The sequence below is a fragment of the Oryza brachyantha genome, chromosome 1 (genome assembly GCF_000231095.2).
Source record: "Oryza brachyantha chromosome 1, ObraRS2, whole genome shotgun sequence".
Lineage (NCBI taxonomy): Eukaryota > Viridiplantae > Streptophyta > Magnoliopsida > Poales > Poaceae > Oryza > Oryza brachyantha.
In genome coordinates, this window is record NC_023163.2 from 10,034,954 (window position 1) to 10,054,355 (window position 19,402).

A 19,402-nucleotide genomic window follows, 5' to 3' on the forward strand; every position below is an offset into this window, starting at 1 on the left:
ACATACGTACTATCATTTTATATAATACACGTCCCTCGTTTTTCATTCACCTGCTTAAGGCCTTATTCGGCAGGTCCATTTTTAATCTAGGCCAGAAACTGTTTCAGGCCAGGTTCGATGGGTTTAGGTAAATTCACTACAAATCTAAAACCACCTATGAATTGAATCCCCTCCTTTTATTAATCCACCTCTTCATAAAGCAAAACACCAAACACTAGTAAAACCAATTCTCCTTGCTACTGTGCAGTTGAGACCAAAGGTGAAATCTACGAATACCATTACACCTATACAGTGTAGATTGTATATATAAGAACTATCAACCGTGCAAGAGATTTGATGGCACAGTGCAAGAACTTAAGCTGGCATTACTCTGTTGAATTGCAGATTTACAATACACAGTATATACACACACGGGGCACGGTAGCATTATAAAATAATGCAAGTCACCCTATCACTGTAGTGCTGCACTGCATAATAACAACAGTAAAGGCAATGCAGATGACACATGGATTTTAATTTGACATAAAGCAGAAAAAAACTAGAGATGTTGCAGCGATAATAAAGTAAGTGTGCTTCCTTCCCACCATCACCAATCCTAAATCCTAATCCGACGAGCGCTTGTTTTAAGTTCGGCTGTTACTAGTGCCGCCACTGCCGTCATCGGTGAGTTGTACGCCTATCATCTTCCTTGCTCTTTGATTTAAGGTTGAAAACTATACGCAGTTGACCAGCAAGCCTGAAAGTCACATGAAATTGGATTGATATTTTTAGGAGCCTGAACAGTAGACAGAAACCACACAATACCAGTATAACAGACAAGCACTCCAGCAGAAGATCAGTTATGCTTGTACTAACTTCTACTAATAAAGTAGACTTTCAATAACAACTAACTTCTGAGTATGGCATAAAACCTCCAAGACAGCGGCTTTGGCAGGCCAAACATTTTCATGAACCCTAGGCACATCAGTACATCACACATGAGAACATGACAAATATCAAGAGCACAGCAAAGATGATCATTTTATTTATTTGGATGCAGCTAGCAGATCAATGCATGCTTCATGCTTGCATACATAAAGATAGTTAAACCTTAGGAAAACAAAATATGTATTCACTCAGTTTCGCAATGTAAGACTTTATAATATTGTTTAAATTTATATGAATCTTAATGAATCTAGATATATATATAAATTATATATATTTATTAATGAATGAATTTAAGTAATATTAGAAAGTCTTACCATATGAAACAGAGGTAGATAGATCATGTAGAGCATGTAGTTATTGAGATATCTTAGGCAAGATGATTTGCGTTGCTCTTATCCTTCGTGCCATGGCCATAGATTAGTAATAACACGGATGCTCCTGTCTTGGAGCTAGCTACTTGACGGTGATCTCGACATTGATCCTCCTGCGCGCGCTCCCCTAGACCCTGGCAATGGTGACCTTCAGCTCGCCGGAGTTATTTAGGGTTTTTTTATTTTTTATTTTATTTTTTACTATATTCTTTTTATAACGTAAGATGTTTGACTTTTTTTATTACAATGTTTGACTATTCGTCTTAATCAAAAATTTAGTATAAATATAAAAAATGATAAGTCATGCTTAAAATTCTTTTGATAATAACGTAAGTCACGAGCAAAATAAATGATATTTTCATAATTTTTAAATAAGACAAATGGTCAAACATTGCAGGCAAGGAAAAAATAAACATCTTACATATGAAACGGAGGAAGTATATTGCTAAGAATACATCTATAAAAATTTTATTCATAAATTATTTTTTATTTGCAAATATACCAGTTTGACTTTTCCATAAAAAAGAAAAATAATCACCCCATTTACTCTCACTACTTTCAATCCAACTAAAATTTGACATTAGCGAACCTTGGTGATACTACAATTTTATCATTGCTAATTTTGGAAGTTCCCACACTTAAAAAGTTCACCAAATTTTTGGTAAGGCAGCACATACAGTTCCATCAAAATTCGATACAACGCTAAAACGCGCTTCCACTTTATTAATTTTTTTTTAAAAAAACTGAACAAATTCAGCATCCGCGAGACTCCGTCCGGTGCGTGAAGAGGAAGCCTCCCGCCCGCTCGGCGTCAATAAAAGCTCGCGGCACCCAGCGCCAGCAGCCAGCAACCGTCTCCTTCCTCCCCTCTCCCCTGTTTCGAAGCTTCGAGAGCACCGCAGCGCTCCCGTCCACCTCTCCCCCCCGCATTCTACTAGGGTTTTTCTAGGGTTCTGGAGGAGCCCTCGGCTCGCAGCGGGGCGCGTCGGCGATGTCTCTCCGGCCGAGCGAGCGGACGGAGGTCCGCCAGAAGAGCTACAAGGCCTCGGTGGACGGGGACGTGGGGCGGCTGCGGCGGCAGGTCATCACGGTGGAAATCCGCAAGGAAAACCGCGATCGCGCCCTCAACGAGAAGAGGCGGCGCGCGGCAGCCGCCTCCGACGGGTCGCCGCAGGCGGCGAGCTCGCCGGCCGTCGAGAAGAAGGTTAGGTTTGGGGGGACGGGGCCTGGGCCTCTTTTCTTCGATTTTGTGGGTGGGTGGGTCCGTGGGTGCGCGCGTGGTCGGCTTCCTGTTGGGGTTTGATTTCTCGTGGTTTTTTCTGATCGTTTTTTTTTTTGCGGTCGTGTTTGCGAAGTTGGAGAGCCTGCCGATTCTGATGGAAGCGTTGTCCTCGGATGATAGCAGCATGCAGTTGGAAGCGACCATGCAGATCAGGAAGATGCTGTCCGGCAGTGCGTTGCTATCTATCTCCCCCATCTAAAATCGAATTACTCTTTTGTTTTTCACAAACTTGCAGCAAAACTCTCCTCGTTTCGTGAAATTATAGTGCAATTCATCATCGTGGCTCATGGATTTTTTTAATGTTTGTGCTGTTTGATTTCATTGCTGAAAGCGCTTGAACAAAAATGCAGCAAAACTCTGCTTATGCCGTTTGGTTTTGAGAAATTGTACTGCCGTTAATCATCGGGACTCAGAATTTTTGTTCACTGCTTATGCTGTTGGGTTTTGTGAAATTGTACTGCGGTTAAGCATCGGGGCTCATGGAATTTTTGTTCAATGCTTATGCTGTTTGATTTTGTGAAATTGTACTGCGATTAAGCATCGGGGGCTCATGGAATTTTTATTCATTGCTTATGCTGTTTGATTTCATTTCTGAAGCTGCGTTGAACAACATTGTAGCAAAAACTCTCCTGGTTTTGTAAACCTGCACATCAATTAATAGTTGTGGTTCATGTAATTCTGTTCAATGTATATGCTGTTCGGTTTCAATTGCTGAACCTGCATTTAATTTATGTTAACAGTTCTCGTGAGCTGATATAATTTATAAATAAATAAATGTCTCAGATAGCAGTCCTCCAATTGATGAGGTGATTAGAATTGGAGTGGTTCCTCGCTTTGTGGAGTTTCTCACCAGGGAGGAGTACCCCCATCTCCAGGTATGTAGCTATTACAGCAAATTGACAGTCAACAATTCGGTTACAGCTAAGAACAAAGTATAAGTAATGAGCAAAGCAAATTGACTGCATGCTGGAAAACTGAAAACTACACTACCGTTTCTCCACAGACCTAACAATGCAGGCATGCCGCTTTACATTATTGATTACTATGTTAAGGGCTAGCTATTCTCTGAGCCTCTCTTTTTGTGCATTCAGTTTGAGGCTGCATGGGTTCTCACCAACATTACTTCAGGAACAGCAGCCAACACAATGGCAGTTGTTGAACATGGTGCTCTGCCCATCTTGGTGAAACTCCTCAGCTCACCAAATGAGGATATTCGTGAACAGGCATGGAAGCAATTGATAAGCTAAGCCTGAATGTCATATTGTCTGTATCATATGGGGGGGTTTAATGGGGTTATCTTGTTTTGAATTTTCAGGCTGTCTGGGCCCTGGGAAATGTGGCTGGGGACTCGACAAATTGCCGTGATCTGGTTCTTATGCATGGTGCAATGTTACCACTACTGCAGCAGCTCAATGAGCATTCTAAACTCTCGATGCTGAGGAATTGTGCCTGGGCAATTGCTAACTTCTGCGTTGGCCAGCCACCACCTGACTTCAAGCATGTATGCTGGTACCTCTGATGTAGTACTGATTTCACTTCTTGTCTTTTGTTCTGAGTGATTCTTTTGTCTGAATTAATCAGGTTGAATCTGCGTTTCCAGTACTGCAGCAGCTCATCCTCTCTCAAGATGAGGAGATCCTAACGAACTCATGTTGGGCACTCTCTTACTTGACTAATGGTGGTTCTTATGACAGAACCCAAGCTATGATTGATACTGGCGCGTGCCCCCGACTTGTTGAGCTTCTTAAGTAAGCTTTTTTTTTTGTTCTGTCTTTTCATTTGATAGATCTAATATGGAGGACTAATGTATGAACTACTACATATTGATTCAGTCATCCTTCAGTTATGGTGCTCATTCCTACTGTACGCACGATTGGTAATATTGCAGCTGGGGATGAAAAGCAGACTCAGGTTCTTTTTTTCTCTTTTCCAACAGTGGTTTTATCTTTTGTGAATCTTTTTTGACCTGCTAACTAATCTATTCTTAAGCTCTAACAAATTGCGCACCAAATATATGACCAGATGTATTTATGTTTGAACCTTTGGCTGATTTTCAATTAACTTGTTTACTTTTATGAGAAAAAGCACACTTTGTGTTGCATGCTAAATAGCATTTACCCTAGATTTTTATCAACCATATCTTCTTGGTACATTTGTTATCTATCTACTGTGTCACTTATCCTATCAGAGTAAATTTTACAAAACTGCATATACTGGATAAAATTACTTGCGAAACTACAGATTTAGTATACAATACCATGAAACTTATTGATTTAGTACTGAATTGAACACAACGCTATAGATTTGAGTCATGGTATCATAAGATTATAGTTTTAGCGTTGAATTTACTTCAAAGTGCAAAATTATAGGGTTAGATCTGATGCTCCTGTTCTTGTCCTAGTTGGACTTTGAAATGAAATCTGAGTTTTATGGTAAATTTCGCATTAAACCTGTAGTTTTGGGATACCATGCAAATAGCAGTTTTTTTTTTTTTTAGCATTGATGCTAAATCACTGATGTTGCGATATTGTGGCCTACATCTGTGGTTTTGCAACAATTTCGCTAAAACATCTGTAGTTTTGCTAAATCTACTCTTTCTGTTATGTGTATGAACTATAAAATTTGTACCAATAATTCATAGTTCAACATGCTTTTTAAGAAATCGATGCTTTTATTTTCATTTGGTTGTATCCTCATCTAAAGTCATAACATGTCCAATTTCACTGCCACCCAATTTTCACCTGGTATTTCCAGACTTTAGTATTGCATATGTGCATCTCTGAAATTTGAGATATCATATTTTGCCTGCAAAGTGGATCATAAATACTTGCTGGGCTTGCGTGTTTAAAATTTGCAACGGTAAATAGGAGTAAGCAATTCTATTCTCTTCTAAATGTCATACAGAGGAAACGCTGTATTGTCCATTCAAGAACATTTATTGGTGTCAATGATGTCGTTGATGTTTGGTTAAATTACGCTGTGTAAGTGCACAGTACCTATTACTAAACCCTTCTCACTAGGTTTACCCCATTACTACTGATGTTTGATCAAACTCATCAAAGAAGTCCTTTCATTAGAGAAATCTGTTGAGTACACTGAGAGGTTAATGTTACTCTGGCCAACACATGCATCTTTTCCATCCATATCCTTCTGCTCATAGTGGTGTTTGTTACTAGGAAAAGACGCCCACATTTCATCTCTGTTTATATTTGTTGTACCCTAGTTAACAACATCAATATCAGTATTGCTGCTGTAGTTTTTCCCTTTGAGTTTTACTCCCATCCTTCCTTTTGTACCTCGAGGTACTACTATCTCGCGATATCAAATCGTTTCTGATCGTTGGATCCAATAGTGCACATCCTACTTAGCTAGATTGAATGGTGAGAGACGATTTGGTACCTCGAGATAAAAAAGGAAGGATGGGAGTAAAACTCTTTCTCTTCTATCTATGTACTCCTTTGAGTTTTTTTTATAGCTCTTCAGTTTTCTTTGTTTCTTTTACTACATACTTCTGAAGTATCCGTATCGTGTCATGTCATGCACATCTACTACTGATTAATTTTATTTTGTTTTATCCTTCCTTAATGTTTCTTCTCCCTACCACAGCATATTGTTGGTAATCCCCAAGCACTTCCCGGTCTTCTCAATCTTTTGACAACAACTCAAAACAAAAGCATCAAGAGAGAAGCTTGCTGGACAATCTCAAACATCACGGCTGGAAGCAAAGAGCAGATTCAGGTTTGTATGTACACCATGAAAAAAAAAATGAGAATATGCTTATAATAATCGCATCATTAGCAGTTCGAGAATATATCCCCTTGTTGGAAAGCCTTCATTAGTACTATGAGATCTTATCCTTATTAAAGTATAACATATCACTAAATTAGTACCTCTATTTTAGTAATAGAAGCACCATCTTTAATTTCAAGCGAGTCTACTTCCTGTCATATTATTTTAAAAGCACTGGTAAATAGTAACTTGAAACGTATACCTACCCCACTGAAACATACAATCATTTATTTGCAGGCTGTGATCAATGCAAACATGATTGCTCCTCTAGTGCATCTGTTGCAAAATGCTGATTTTGATGTCAGAAAAGAGGCTGCTTGGGCAATTTGTAATGCCACATCTCATGGGACAGCCGATCAGATAGAGTATGTTAGCTTGATGACCAATATGTATATATGCTTTTGCTCATTTCTATGCAACTAATTAGCAAATTTTTTTAATAACAAATAATTTATTTGCCAGGTATCTTGCTAATCAGGGGTGCATCAAGACGCTTTGTGATTTACTTGATCACAAAGATGCCCTAACAGTGTTAGTTTGTTTGGAGGGCCTTGATAAGATTTTGAGGGTCGGGGAGATCAGGAAGAAGTTGGGAGCTTGTAATATCAACAGGTTTGTGCAGATGGTTGATGAAGCCGGTGGCGTGGACAAAATTGAGAATCTCCAGAACCATGAGTATGTTGAGATATATCAGATGGCAGTTAGGATGCTTGGGTCATACTGGGAGGACGAAGATGACCAACCGCCCTATCTTCTTCCTGAACCACCTCTTGGATTATTCTTTGATTCCGTTGAAGGTATTTTCTCTATTATCTAATGATTGGAACTGATCAGCCATTGGAGTTCTTTTGACCCTTTTATTCTCATTTTCGTTAACAGAGCCCGGTTCGCATGGTGGAAATGCTCCATAGCTGTTTGGTTCAGGGATACTCGAAATCGGGGAGTCAAGTTATCCGAGTCAGCAGTCAGTGTTGTCCCCCCGATAAGAGCACAGACAGGGTCAGGGTAAGGCAATTGGCTGCATTGCTTTTTGTGTGGCTCGGGTGCCTTGTGTACATAGATATTGGTTGGTGCATCTGGATTACGGTTTGTGTCGACATGAGGGGACGGATACTGGAAATTGGTCAGACAAGGGCATACTCTTGTTGCTCGTGTTGTCGGGTTAGCTATTACGTTTACCTTCCTTTCAGTGGCGTAAGCTTCGGTTTTTCTGTGGAGGTAAAGAAGAGAGAACGAACTTGGATGCTGTATAGCTATAGCTTACATTGTTGATCATGAGAACACATGTATGCCCGGTAGTATATTCGTCTACCGTTGTCTGATCTACCACGTCTAGACTTGGGTATTGAGATGCTTTTAATCCTTGTTCTTTTGCTAAGCATGCCGATGAGAGTCGGACCCAGGAATTCTACCCTGGGTAGTATGACCAACAAACCTCGCCAGCTTTTGAGCAACTGTGTCTGCGATCAGAAGTAATCAGAACAACTCGGACGTGCGTCGAGTGTTTATTTCCCGTAGATACAAAGGGGGTACACTGCTTCAACCACTTCGCTCTTGGCTTTCAGTGAGCAAGTCATGCTAACAGAGGTGAAGTAAACTGAGAAGATAATGAAATGGTGACTTTGTACAAAGAAAATACTAATTACTACCTCTGTTTCTAAATGTTTGACGTCGTTGACTTTTTTATGCATGTTTGACTATTTATCTTATTCAAAAAATTTACATAATTATTAATTATTTTTATAACATTTAATTTACTATCAAATATGCTTTTATGTATATATATAGCTTTACATATTTTACAATTTTTTTAAATAAGACGAATAGTCAAACTTATATAAAAAATCAACGACGTCAAACATTTAGGATGGAGAGACTACTAGGCAACGGCTGAGTAGTCCTATCCAAACTCCAACGTCATAAGTAAACGCGATGTAAAAAAATTGAATATCACAATAACATATATGAGTACATAATTGGTTAAAATATGATACAATATAGACATGACATCGATAATCGAGTAACTTAACAAGTTTAAAATGTTCAAATATTATAACATAGATAGCCAAATACAACAAATGTTATATATAAATAGGATATTACAGTGCAACTATTTAGACTTTAGTCTACACTTGCCCTTAGCCATGAAATAATTTATTCTCTTTATCACTAATTTTGGAGAAGATATCATGCTCAATATATGTAATATGTCACTAAGCAATGATTCAACAGGTTATCACAAGCATATTAATTTGAGAAACTAGCAAGTGTGAAATTTGCAAATAATATAATCTAGGATTTCTTGTAAAAAAACAAAGAGAGAATAAAATGCAGTTAGACTGAAATAAAGAGGGAGGCTTACTAGTTACTGCCTGAGAGAGGAGAAATTTGAGATCCAGTGAGGCTTGGGCGGCTGCTAGCCATAATCACCGATTCACCGGTGGGCGGCGGGCGCGGCGGGCGGTTGGTCGTAGGCTCGTAGCCACGGGCGTTGAGCGGCGAGGCGAGGCGGGCTGGCGCCAGGCGCAGGCGGGGAGGCGAGCACCAGTCGGCGGGCCACCGCCACGCAGCGGCAGGGCAAAGCAGGAGGGCGGTGGCGGGGATGCGGACCTTAGCCGCATGCGTCGAGCGCCGGGGGTCGAGGCGGGGCGGGCGACCAGCGACAGGCGCAGCGCAGAGAGGCGTCGTCGCCGGCTCGCCGCTGCTTCAGCGCGTGCGCGCTTGTTCAGACAGCTAGCTTCTATTTCTATTTGTGCTGGACCGTGTAGTTGGGGGTTCATGTTAATGGACCGATTTCACAGGCCCACCTAAACTACCCCCACGCTACGCCCCTGTAAGCAAATACCGATCATCCATAGGAATAGGATCAGATATTCACAGGAGATTATAAAAAGGTGAAAGAGAACCGGTCCCTCCGTCCAAAATAATTTCATTTTTCACCTGTCCTGTTCCTAGACCTTATTAAATCTCAACGCATTTATTTCCTATAGCATTGGGCACAAAACACGAAACCCGAAAACCGAACCAAAAAAATTAACCCCGAACCTGAAAGAACCAAAACCCGAAACCCGAATTGTATTTGCGGGTTCTAAGCTTGAAAACCCGAAATTATTTCGGGTAAATCGGGTTTATGTCTCCGATACTTGAAATACCCGAATACCTGATAAGAGCAATGATTCCCTGCTCCGTTACTTCAACCTCCACATCAAAGACACATACGACGCAAACATGAAGCAACTTCAACTCTACTACCAACGTGGCAATGTGTGAAGCAACTTCAACTCTACTACCAACGTGGCAATGTGTGAGCTAGTGACTTGAGATTAATTTTTTTTTGTGGTGCTTTTATGTTCTGATTTGAGAATTGAGATAAAATGTGTTTTCGATGGCTATGAACTTTAATTATTTAATGTGTGACTTGAGACAATATGTGCGGTTTTACAACTAAAATGTTGTTAAAACAATATTGGTTTATTTTTGTTAGGAAAATGACACTGAATCACTACTATTTTTTTTGTGCAAAATGACCTATAGAATATTTGTTTTTTATGTTGAGCACTGTTCGGTTATAACGGGTAACCCGAAACCTGAACCCGATTTTATGGTACCCGAAATATTGTGTCTTAGAATTTTTTTCATTAATTTTGGGTATTTGATTTTGAAAACCCAAAATTTAAGAAACATGAGAAAACTGACCCGAAATTTTCGGTAACCCAAACGCCCAATGCTAATTTCCTATGTTCATAGACTCCAATATGGTCTTGGCATAAACGGAACAAGGCGAAGATGAAACGGAAGGAGTAGGGGTAGCTTGTCTGGTCAACGCCTCTATTCTCCCAATGCCCGCATGGCGTGTGCCCCGCCTCCGTTGGGCATAGTCAAGCAGCGAATTTTTTGAATTTTGAATTTTATTTATTAAATAATTTACAAATTTAATTTTGTATTTCAAAAAGTCACAAAACTAACCTCCTGTCGCTCTCTAGGAGGATGGAAAGGTGACGTGGGACAAATGGTCACTCGGTTGCGAGCAACGGCCGTAAACGACGACACGGTGAATTTTGCATTTAATCCCTTTTTGCCCTCTATAAGCGCAATTTGTCGCGTTGCCCAGGAATTTTATGATTAAACCGCATGTTGATACATATATGTATATCATATGTAATTGTTTAATCACGAGCATTAGCTTAGTTCAGTGGTCACAGTTTCACTCTTTCATTTAGGAGACCAGGGTAAGAGCATATTTTTTTTGATTTTTTCTCGGGCTTGCAAAAAATAAGAACAAATATGCTCTTGCAAGGATTCGATCCTTGGTCTCCTAGGTAGAAGAGGGGGAGGATGACCACTAAGCGAAGTAGTAGTATTGATTAGATAATTTCATGCATCATAGATATGTGTATCAAACCACAGTTAAATCGTAAAATTTTCGGACAGCGCGGCAATTTTTGCACTTAGATCCTTGCCGCCCTTACAGAGGGTGGAAAGGGCCTAAAAGCAAAATTCGCCGTGTCGCCATTTATGGCCGTTGCTCACGACCGAGTGGCCGTTTGCCACGTCACCTTTCTGACCTCCCAGAGGGCGACAGGAGGTTAGTTTTGTGATTTTTGAGATGCAAAATTAAATTTGTAAATTTTTAATAAATAAAATTAAAAATTCAAAAAATTCGTCAAGCAGCTGCATGGGCTGCCTTAGATGCCGTATCTTGTGATAGCAAATCAAAGCCCAAGAGGCCCAGCCCTCCGGAGATGGGCGCTTGCATTGTGTGCCCGTGCGGAAGACTGGGATTTTTGGGATTGCGCACGAAGTCTGATGCGCGAATGTGCGCGACTCTCATGGAGAGAGTACGTAGCGGCAGCGGGTTATTGTTTTTCTGTTTTTTTTTTAATCTAGGCCTCTATTCTTTTAATTTTTTTTTATCTTATTGCTTTAGCCTGATGAGTTTTTTTATGGTATATATAGAATATTTAAATACGAGGAGTTTATATATAAAAATATTTATGTTTGGAATGTTTAGTTTATATATAAATATATAGAATATTTATGTTTGGAATGTTTATATATAAAAATATTTATAAAACTATGTGTATGTTTTTTATGTATGATCATTATATATTATAACTTTTTATGTATATAGCCTATAAATATAATGTTTAGTATATAAAGTTTATATGTATAATATTTAGTGTATAATGTTTAGATGTATAGCGTTTTATGTATAAAGTCTATACGCTGTATAAGGTTTATATGTGTGATTTTCTACTACAAATGGACTAGATATAGAGGGGCTAGGGCTTTTATTTTTTGTCCGTGTATAATTCATTTCTGGGAGGGGTGCGCGACCGTGCACACATGAGGCTGACATGATTGTGCATGTGTGCGGGTTCTTTTTTAAAATTCAAATATCATTCAACAACAAATGATATTGTTGATTTTTTTAATCTACGTTTGATAATTTATTTTATTCAATTTTATGTTTTAATATATAAAAATTATAAGTTATGCTTAAAGTATATTTAGTCATAAATCAAATGACAACAAAATACTTAATAATTATGTTAATTTTTTAAATAAGATGTATGGTCAAATATATAGCTAAAAGTAAACGGTCTCAAATTCAAATAAAAGACAGACAATTGCTCATTTGATCCTATTGAAAATTCCAAATATTAAAGTAACATTACTTTATCAAGTTTGCTCATTTGATCCTGTATTTTGATATGAAAGGTCAAAGTCGACCCTATTCGGTGAAGATAATATAACAGTGTTAACTAAGAGAAAAAATATTCTTTTTGCCGTTACTCATTTTACCCTATTATATCAGAGGTTGTAGGACAAGTTATTTATTTTGACCTGTTTAACATATTTGATGATAAATTTGGTATCGATTTGACATAATTAAGACAAGTTTGATGGATTTCGAGTCAATTTGTGCAACATTTTGACAGCGGGACCACCATAAAACCTGAAAATATCACATTTATTTCGACGAAATACAACAGACAATCGCACAACGTTCACATTTCTTCGAGCAAAAACTTCTGAAATGCTAGCTGTACAAACATCGATGTGGTTAACAAAATAAAGCTACACTGGCTCGCTTCTTCTTGTTGACGGGAACAAACCAGCAGCGCGGTCCTGCCCGCGTCGAGGACGTACGTCGACGCCGGCGTCAATTTGCACGCGCATGGAGCTCACGAACCCACCCCAACGTCGCCGGAGAAGAAAACCTTCCCCCTCGAGGTGGTGGTGGAGGAGAGGAAGGTTTTTGTGGCCGCGGTGGAGGTTCTTGTGGACGTTTTTGGGCGCCACCGCCGCTGCGTGCGGGAGAGGCTGCTCCCCGCTTGCACCTCCGCGTGCCGCCGGCCGGTCCCTGCATGCCTCTTCTCGCCGTCGTCTCCACGTGCGGGAGCCGCCACTCACCGCCTCCGCACGCCGCCGCCTGAAGAGGCCAAGTGATTAGAACGAGCCACATGTTGGACACGATTTTGTGTACGTAGGATTGGAAATTGTGCCTATAAAATTTATATAACCGCTACAACACGATGTTTCCGCTATATTACCGGGATACTTTAATGATCTCGACCGCACTCCCCCCACACCGCAGGCCGGACCGAACTTATTAAACGCTGTTCACACGACCACACCTTCCCGTGCCGTAGGTCAGAGCTCAGTATCATGCGCCATACCTCACTGGCGCAATGCCGCCGTCGTCCGTCCACGCGCGGGAGCCACCGTTCCCCGCCTTCGCATGCCACCTTTGAAGAGGCTAAGGGATTAGAATGAGCCACAGATTGAACATGGTTATGTGTATATAGGGTGGTAATTGTCTCTATAAAATTTAAGGGTTGAGTTTAAAATAAAGTGAACTGAAATTTATAGTATTTTAATTTAAGTACCACTGTGAAAAGACCTAATTAAGGGCCTTAGTCCATTATTTCGGCAACATGTGAATATATTTTTCCTTTCCCTTAATAAAACCCAAACAGTGTAAAACAACAGTGTCCGATGACACCTTTAATCTTAAAAAGCAGAGTCAAATAAATAAACATAAAAAAGTAGGGTTATTTTGGTAGTTGAGTTTCAAAATAGGGTTAAATGAGTCATTCTCCCAATAAAAGAAGTAGATGGAGTAGCACGTCATCTGGCCTATTAGTGTGGAATAAGATTATAGATAGCCATGGAACAGCTTGCCTTGTTATGCCTTTGCTGAAGCCTCCATTGGTCTGACACAAGGATTTGTGGCATAAAGCCATACGGTTCGGTCAATCTCAAACTTCTTAAATCCTAAATAGAGAGACTGCGATCAAACCATGGTAACGGCAATGGACTTAAATACAAGCTAAGGGTATTCTTTTACAAAAGAAGAAACAATATTTGTTAAACTTTTTTTAATAGAAATGTAGTTTGTCAATTTTGTATCTCTGCGGGTTATATAAGGTTTGTTTGGTTTGCCATGCCAAACATCAATTAGGCTTGTCATACTTCATTAGGCTAGTGTTGATTGGTCGTTACCGTTATGGCAAGCCACACATTATTACCAAATTCGTAGATCTTAACCAACTACCAAATTTACCACCAGCATATTGTTAGTCACATTTTGTATGGCAAGCAACACTCGTAGCAATTAGTGTTGTGGTGAAGGTTAGGTGGAAACCAAACATGTGTCTAATAACCTCCTGCTGATTATTAACTATCAGCAGAGGTACATAATTGCAATATTTACATGCTAATATGCCATCATATAATTGTATCAAAAAGTTCAATAAATATTACAACAAAAATCTAGTGCGGCAAACAAGCAATTTGATGTTGGTTAGTTGAACGTCTTATATTTCCATATAGAGTATATAGAGTATAGAGTAAGTACTAATTAAATTAAGTTAGTTAGACTTTACATCTAACTAGGGTGTATAGCCAGCGCTATGCTACGGATGATTGGGATGTAGTTGAACCCTGTTAAAAACTTAGTTGTCATGCTCACAACATTGTCTGGGATATGTCCAAGACGACTCCAGCACCTATCTTTTGGTTTTTGCAAATATTTATAAGCAAATATTTAAATTTTTAATCTTAAATTTAAAATTAATTTTAAGATATGTTTATTGTAGTTTATTTTTTTAGCTTTGTCTTTTCGATAGTTATAAACGCTTTCTCAATCAAAAAATGGAAAGAAAGACTATCTATCACCTACGTCAGTTCAAGAGTCTGGCGAGTCGCTCATTTATTCGGGGAAATTCCACATGTTACATGGGTATATAAAGCACATGTATCTATATAAAAGTTTTATTCACAAATTATTTTTTATTTACAAATATATTATTTGATTTTTCTTTTAAAAACACAAAAGATGACCCCTGGATAATCGAACACCCGAATATTGGTCTAACACATATTGGTTGGCAACAGGGCCAGTCTCGTGACTAATACGGTTATAGCTGCAGCGTTAGCATAAAAACAGTGCCGTTCGCCCAAGATTCTTCAGTACCAAAGGGGTGTCCGTTCAACTGCTCATGAAGCAATCATGCGAATATAATGCAATCGTCAATTCAATCCAATTGTTTGGTAGTAGCTCCGGATCAGGTCGATCGATCGGCCAGTTTGTACTTTGCTTGTGCCCTACTGCGTTTGGTACGGTGCCCCCCATTCATTATTGGCCCTTCCTCTCATCTCACAACCCCTCTTTCTCCCTACCAATCATCACCTACGTACAGAATTCTGCAAAGTTGAAACCCAAATCATTAGTGCACATTAACACGTGTGTTTAAGCATCAGTGAGTGATCGATCAGCAGCTGGTCGACAGCTGGGATAGCCTTGGATTGCAGTGGATTTTTCATCTAAAATCAGCTGTATGTTTATACTACTACACCAGATCAACTTCCTACTTTTTTTTTTCTCAAGATTTGCTTCAGTCCAACCAAAAGTAATAAAAAGTACCTAGAGGTACCGGTGCTTCACGGTACCAAATTGTTTCTGATCGTAAAAAAAAATCTAACAGTGCATCCTACCTGGCTATATCCAATGGTTAAAAATAATTTAGTACCTCAAAATACTTTTTATTAGACCGGAGCAAATCTCTTTTTCTCTCTTATTTTACATCTGAGAATCGTTGTTGAGATTGAGTTCTAGTGGACCCTGGTGGTCCTAATGAGGCTTGTTGTTTAGCCTTTGTTTAGTTTATGGTTAAGCTTGACTCTAATGGGATGGTTACCTATCCCCTTATCCTCTGGGAAGCTGCTGCTTCTCTCCTGAAATATCTGGCTGAGAGAGGCTAAGCTATCTCATGTTTTCAACCTTTTGTTTGGCCATCTATCTATCCATGAAGTTGACAACACACAGCGCAGCAATCTCCTTAATTTTTTGGTGGATGATCATTTTACCAGAAATGAGAGTACTAGTAGTACAATTTTATGCCTTTTTAGGTGATTATTGCCGGGAAGAATATGTGCCACAAAATAGAGAAAAACATGCCCTAGTGGAAGAAGGGATGCTCTTACCTAAACTTTTTGGTGGATTTCATGGAATGTGATGCAAATGGAGTTGGTGTAGTAGTTGACTAATGACTCTTAACATTGATGTGAAAAAGCAAGGAAGCATGCTCTAGTAAAAAAAAAACAAACAAACAAAGTGTTAGTCAGTTAAGCACTTGTGTTTTTCATGGAACAGTGAAAGTAATTAATAGTAGTTGGGTTGACTAAAACCACAACTTAGCACACAAGAAATAATATAAATTAACAAATAAACAAATAGAAGTGGAGAATATTCTCGCGCTACATGATAATACTACAGGCCCAAATGATAGAGAAGTCTACATGTGTCTAGCTGTGAGCTTTACAAATGGAAAGATACAAATTTATCGATGATGGGAAACAATATACATTTTTTTTTTGGTTGAACGCCTTCTTTTGAAGGGCTTCAATAGAAAGTTTCTTTTGAATCATGATAGATTGATTAATAACCCATTTGGAGCGCACTATATATTCTTAACCTTAGTACGAAATCAACTCGTAAGCGAGATGTTGAATGTGGACAACTTTGGATAATTACTAATCAGTAACCCCTAAGATGGTTTTGCAAAGACATGTGAATGCATCTAGCCGCTTTTCAGTCGTTGGATGCTTTGGATAATTTTTGATTTGGAACTTCGAATAAACTATCAGGGTGGAATATAATAGTTTCTGAGTTGAATGCCCATTCTTATGAATTACTGAAAACTTTAATTTGGAATTGTCAGTTGGATGGATATTGCTCAGATTTCCATATGAAAAAGTCTGAATTTCAGGATTCAATAAGAATTCGAATTCACTCTGAAGTCTGAATTACCAAGATCGATCCACAAGCAAACATCATAACACTGTTAATTTCAGCAAAAAAATATTGTGAGAAACAAAATGATATTTTGGTTGATTAATTAGTTCCTGACGGCAATTTTGACCTGTGTACCCTGCAGGATAAAAGGTAGTACCCCCGTGACACACAGCGTGAGCACAAAGCCGCTTGTGATGACGGTAAGCCATGACGTCATCTATGATTTATCCATTTGGGTGGCTTAATGGGCCATGGCTGCTTTAATTGCGTCGTTCTACGCTTTATGACCACTTCGAGATTTTGTAAGAAAAAAGTATGATCACTAGATTAACTGAGAAGCAGAAATAGAGCTGGTTTTTTTTATGACAGTAACAAGAAACAAATTAAGATGCTAGGGACTTCAAGTCATGTTTTATTTCTCTTTTTAAGCTAGGGATTATGTGGTGTTAATTAGTTGGCGATTTGGAAAACCTTATTGGTCTAAATTGGGGGCTGCCGAATGTAAGTCACTTTTAGTCTCTGTATTTGCGTGGAATATTAATATAGAACCCTCGAGAAATTAATGCATTTGGAATTAGTTAGCAGCTTATTTACAAATTAAGTGGCCTTTTCAGCGGTGATTTCACACAATTCGCTTTATGTTAGTACTGGGTGTAGAGAATAAGTCTGCATAGAAATAGTGAAAAAAAAAGGCTTAACGGATGCATGCAAGCTAATTTGATTGGCGCCTGATCAAATTTTTTTTTTTGATTTTGCTAATATGCCTATGATTGTTGGATGGAGGGAAATTCAGTCCTGGTCTAATTGTCATATATATCTGGTTATGTCAATTGGGTGGTAATCTTACCATCATTAATTATCGAGGCACCCGATACTTCAGTGTATAAATATCAAGAATTCATTGATCACATACCCATTTGAGCATCGACAAGCGCATCTTACATAATACTCCGTAGAAGGGAGCTTTTGCAAAGGTTCTCGATCACGTGGCAATATTCTTTCTTCAATTTGTTGTTGTTAGAATTTACAAACAACAAAATCTTTACCATCAATCCAAAGTTAACTCGTTTAAGGACCAAATATGACCTGGTCATCTATCCACAAATATAAATATACGAATTTTTTTTACTACTCACAAGGCAGTGCATTTAATTAATTTCCTCTTTTCACATACCTTTCACAAGCTGGTCTTACACTGCATTGAAGAGCATGGCCAATATTTCTTTCCTACCATCCCTAGAAATCGGAATTGCAAATTTAGCATAAGTAAATTAACATATTTTCCTCAAATACCAGGCAACAAATACTTAAAAGGTATTAGCTGCATGACCGTAATTTTTTTATTTCTGGAACATTATTAATATTTATTTTGAAAGATAAACTATTTTAAAACTTATTTTCAAATATGTACCGTATGACCACGCCTGTCCTTGGCGCGATAACACCATCACACTATCAGTTGTTGGTGTCGTATAAATATTTGTCCATGCAGTGCAATATGGGAATAAGTTGAGGGAGGATTTGGTTTTAAAATTAAACACTAGGAGTACTTTGAACTGGAGTTGTCAAGCTGATCGTACCCAGCTCCACTTCTTTAAGTTTAAGTTCAATAGTATAGCCAACTACTGACTCTAAATTATCTATAATTAATCTAATAGCCAATTCATATAATAGTTATATGCAAAACATATACATACAAACATTTTGTTTGCGTCTTAGAGTTCGTACTACAGCTGACTATAAATCTGTAGCTCGCTACTCTTGTTTCTCGTATTTTATATCTTTAAAATATGTTTATAGCTGGTTTATAGTATACTATTGTACCTGCTCTAATTCATTTTTCTATATCAGTTTAGTTTGCTCTGCTCCTATTTTACGTTGTGTTGAAATTATATCGTTGAGCTCGAACTTTACCAGAGAGAGAGAGCACGCACGCTAAAGCTGTCGTGCCAAACACATCATTAATATACAAAATCTTGAAATCGGCACCGGACCATACATCTCATTTTTTTCATTTCACACACATTTTACAAATAAGATCATCTGCAGTACTACTCACTGATATATAGATCCCCATGTATCAATGAGCAAGAGGATTTGGACTCCACCTTTTAAAAGTCTTAGAGTGTATTGAAGAGCGTGGTCATTGTTTTTCCTCAATTGTAAGAATCCTTAAAACACCTTATATTCAAGAAAAAAAATACAAATTTACCTCGAGTAAACCGATTTTCTTCAAATATCATGCAAAAAAGTACTTAAAGGAGGGAGCTGGACCGATCGTACTTTTTTATTTCTCAGACCTTTTTAATATCTATTTTTAATGATAAACCATTCTAAAATTAATTTTTAAATCCATACTGTTAGATCCAAGCATCCCGCCTAGCAGGATAACACACCTTCGCTTCATGAGAAGTTGACGCCGTAGGAAGATTTGTTTTTTTAAAAACAAATATTAACAAAGATAATTTTTCCTTTTTAAAGAATTAACTCTATGACCGTAGTGCTAGCAGGGCAATTTTGCATCCAATAAAACTCGTATATAATATATATGCGCTCGCAGCCGCAGTGCACCGGTAAATGCTTCCGGAATTTCGAGAAAGAAAAATAAAGAGAGTAACCTTGCCTCCCAGAACGCAAGAATCGCAGCCATGTCATGTCCAACCGCGAACGCCACGTCACTCTCTCACCTCCGCCCCGCCCGCTATCCCTCCCGCGCGCGCGTACAATACA

At 38.7% G+C, this 19,402-nt stretch overlaps 1 protein-coding gene across 1 annotated transcript; it reads left to right on the top strand.

The window, feature by feature from the left end:
• Positions 1–2,123: 2,123 nt before the first annotated feature.
• LOC102714795 (importin subunit alpha-1b-like) lies at positions 2,124–7,714 on the top strand. The gene is made up of 11 exons (XM_006645799.3): positions 2,124–2,502; positions 2,654–2,750; positions 3,364–3,455; positions 3,672–3,803; positions 3,896–4,081; positions 4,162–4,328; positions 4,413–4,491; positions 6,187–6,318; positions 6,607–6,734; positions 6,832–7,166; positions 7,249–7,714. The coding sequence occupies exons 1-11, from the start codon at positions 2,290–2,292 to the stop codon at positions 7,278–7,280; spliced, it is 1,593 nt and encodes a 530-aa protein (XP_006645862.1). The 5' UTR covers positions 2,124–2,289; the 3' UTR covers positions 7,281–7,714.
• Positions 7,715–19,402: the final 11,688 nt, after the last annotated feature.

What these genes read in the sequence shown, in the direction of transcription:
- LOC102714795 (XM_006645799.3), top strand. Translation starts at nt 2,290, where the DNA reads ATGTCTCTCCGGCCGAGCGAGCGGACGGAGGTCCGCCAGAAGAGCTAC. An exon ending in GGGATGAAAAGCAGACTCAG is followed by an intron (nt 4,492 to 6,186) that starts GTTCTTTTTTTC and finishes TCCCTACCACAG; the next exon opens with CATATTGTTGGTAATCCCCA. An exon ending in GAAGCAAAGAGCAGATTCAG is followed by an intron (nt 6,319 to 6,606) that starts GTTTGTATGTAC and finishes ATTTATTTGCAG; the next exon opens with GCTGTGATCAATGCAAACAT.